Raw genomic sequence first — 2,910 nt, 5'->3', positions numbered from 1 at the left:
TTATCATTTGTAAAATTTTTAATATTCTATTTTTTAGGCACAAATAAAAAAAAATTCTAAAATTTTATTACTTTATATTTCCTTTTTAAAATCCATGACTAAAATTTTAATAATAAAATTCTTAAACCAAAAATAACAAACGGAATAATGAATCTCGCAGTGGATTTCTTAAAAGAGCACACAAATATTCACAGATTTCGAGCAAAGAGCTTTCAAAGTAACCGCCCCTCTTTGAAAGAAAAAGGGTACGAAGGTCATAACAATTAAATCGACCTAAGGAAGAGTGTTACAGTTATTAAAAACCCCAAAAATGGCCGCCGTTTGAGCAGGAAAAATGAATCATAATGGATTAACTACTAAATGTGGCGATTTCTCTATTACTTGTTTCAATACACAAATTGTTCCTGAGAATCGAAGCAAATAAATCTTGAACAGAAAAATCAATTTACAATTGTAGAAAGTTTGAGAGATCATGGGCTCAACAAGCGAAGCCGGTTTCCTGGATGGTATCCAGGCGAGGTCTCCACGATCTGCTTTTGGAAATCAAATACTCCCTAAATGCCATCTTCAACTCCGGCTCATCGCAGCTCCGCAAAAACTTTTCATCCATCGAACTACACCCCTCGCCGGGGAGGTCGCAAGTCGAATCTGCACTTATCTGCCGCTGCGCCGCCCTGGACACCTCCTTTCTGGCGGCGGAACGCAACCTGGCCGCCAGGGCCAGTAAATTCTCGGTCGACAGGTCTGAGTCGAGGAGTGAGAGCGGCAGGAGAAAGTAGAGCTCGCCCACCTGGAGATCCTCGTCGGGCCGCAGCGGGCGGCAATAGACGGCGAAGATATCACGCGAAGAGCATATGAAATGGCAGGGGTAGTTTTGCAGCACTCGCTTGACGCTAAGCGTCGCCGGAAACTCGTCCAACTGGCCGTTGAGGTGGACGATCCTGATAGCGTCGGGACTCACCGCGTCCGTCCGCTGGAAGCATGAGGCCATGGATCCCATAATTGTTGTATGCAAAAACCAGTTGCAAAATAGATCAGCAGCGAATACAGGATTGTGATAATCGAACTGTGGACAAACGTAGGGTACACCAACTATCTGATAATGAATAAAGTGCGTGGATTGTGGCGAAATTGGAGATTTATTTAGCCGCTGAATTGATTGAGAGAATGAAGGCCGACTGAACTAAACCTTGGGCGACCGCAGAATTTGTAGTGGGCGGATTTTGTCGCGACTCCGGGTTGGGCCTAAAGAATAAGGAGAAAAAGGATGCTGAGTCAGCGGGACTCATCTTCCCGGAGAGTATTTGAAATCCCGACCATACGTGGAAACCACAACAAACAGACATTTTATATGGTTTTTGTTTTTTTTGGTGGCTAGTTTGAGTTTTGAGATAGTAGCATGGTTGGAGTAATTGTAATAAAATTTTGATAATATAAATAATAAATATAAATTTGGGTAAAAAAATTTCAAAAATTTTTGTAGAGGTAGTGTTTGAATAGTATTTTTGATACTAAAAATAGATTCAGCACCATCGAAACATCTAGCATAACTAAAATTATGAAGTTTAACAACTATAACTTGGATTTATAAAAATCCTTGTCGGATTTTCTTTAAAAATAACCGGAATTTCCATAACTTTCCGCGCAACTCCTCTGCCTCATTAAACTACGCGTTTTATATATTTTTATTTATTAGTTTAAGTGTGTTTTTGAAATGATTAGTATAATTAAAATATAATTTGAATAATTAGGATTTTAGAATATTTAAAAGTAATGGTTTAAATATTATAAATTATTTTTTTTACTAATTTTTTTTTAAATTTAAAAACTTTCTAAATATATCAAAATTATTAGAGAATGGCATTCATTCAAAACCACACCACAATTTTTAGTATGATTAGATTTTGCCCACCAAATTTTAAAGTGATAATCTTTACGCCATAAAATACTCTAACAAAACACCTCATCGTCTCCTCTACACTTAATAAAAAAACATTTTATATTTTTAATTTTGAATTTATTAAGATTTACCTTTTTTATTAATCCTTTTAGATTTAAGATCTATCCATTTGGAATTACAATTTTCTATTGTTAACTATTTTAATTCTAATAATGAATCTATTTTTTAAGTAGTTTTATTCTTATTCATTCAATTAATCTATCCATTTATTTGTTTTAGTAAATAGAAAATCGGAGAAATGAGTCCGCGGCATCATATTCAGAATCTTCGTATTGGATTTTCTCATTGGATCGTATAAAATTACGGAATCTTGGTCTTTCTCGTCCGTAACTAACTCCACTATCTTTTCAATTTTTGGATTTTCTCATTGACCCCGCATCAAATAAGGAACCGTTTTTATTATAAAAACCTTCTTATTCTTGATATTACTTTATAGATTATCCTATCTTCGAAGTTTGATAATTTTTAAAAGATATTTCATATTAAATAATTATTTATTATTTTTTTATTAAAAGAAATTAAAATTTATTTAAAATTTAACATTATGAAATAAAATTTATTATTTTTAAATAAAATTTATGTTTATTTATTTCAAATATGATTGGTTGAAATGCCTTCTCTCTTATTGTTTAATGATGGCAAAAATTAACTTGTGTTACTCTATTATTAATTACTATGTACTATATCACTAATTACTATGCACAATTAATATAAATAATTTGACAAATAACATTATATATTAATTACTATATATCATAAAGACATGGTTTGTAATTAAATTCAAAATTTCCATTTTTTCATTGGTGTAAAGTATTGAATAGACAATTTTTATGGTTCTTATTTTTTAATTTACAAAAAAATAATTTAAAAAATACAAATTTGAAATATATAAAAGTAAATGTGTACAACTCTCATTATATCAATCCATGTGTACTATAATATGAGCATTA

At 32.2% G+C, this 2,910-nt stretch overlaps 1 protein-coding gene across 1 annotated transcript; it reads right to left on the bottom strand.

Moving 5' to 3' along the window:
* Window positions 1–349: 349 nt before the first annotated feature.
* On the bottom strand, window positions 350–1,196 carry LOC149178859 (uncharacterized). The gene has a single exon (XM_089423730.1). The coding sequence runs from the start codon at window positions 998–1,000 to the stop codon at window positions 479–481; it is 522 nt and encodes a 173-aa protein (XP_089279856.1). The 5' UTR covers window positions 1,001–1,196; the 3' UTR covers window positions 350–478.
* Window positions 1,197–2,910: the final 1,714 nt, after the last annotated feature.

Source organism: Pinus tabuliformis, chromosome 4_1, assembly GCF_031772625.1.
Source record: "Pinus tabuliformis cultivar Carrire ecotype Pingquan chromosome 4_1, CPIR1, whole genome shotgun sequence".
NCBI lineage: Eukaryota > Viridiplantae > Streptophyta > Pinopsida > Pinales > Pinaceae > Pinus > Pinus tabuliformis.
This window is presented reverse-complemented; position numbering and strand designations above follow the sequence as displayed.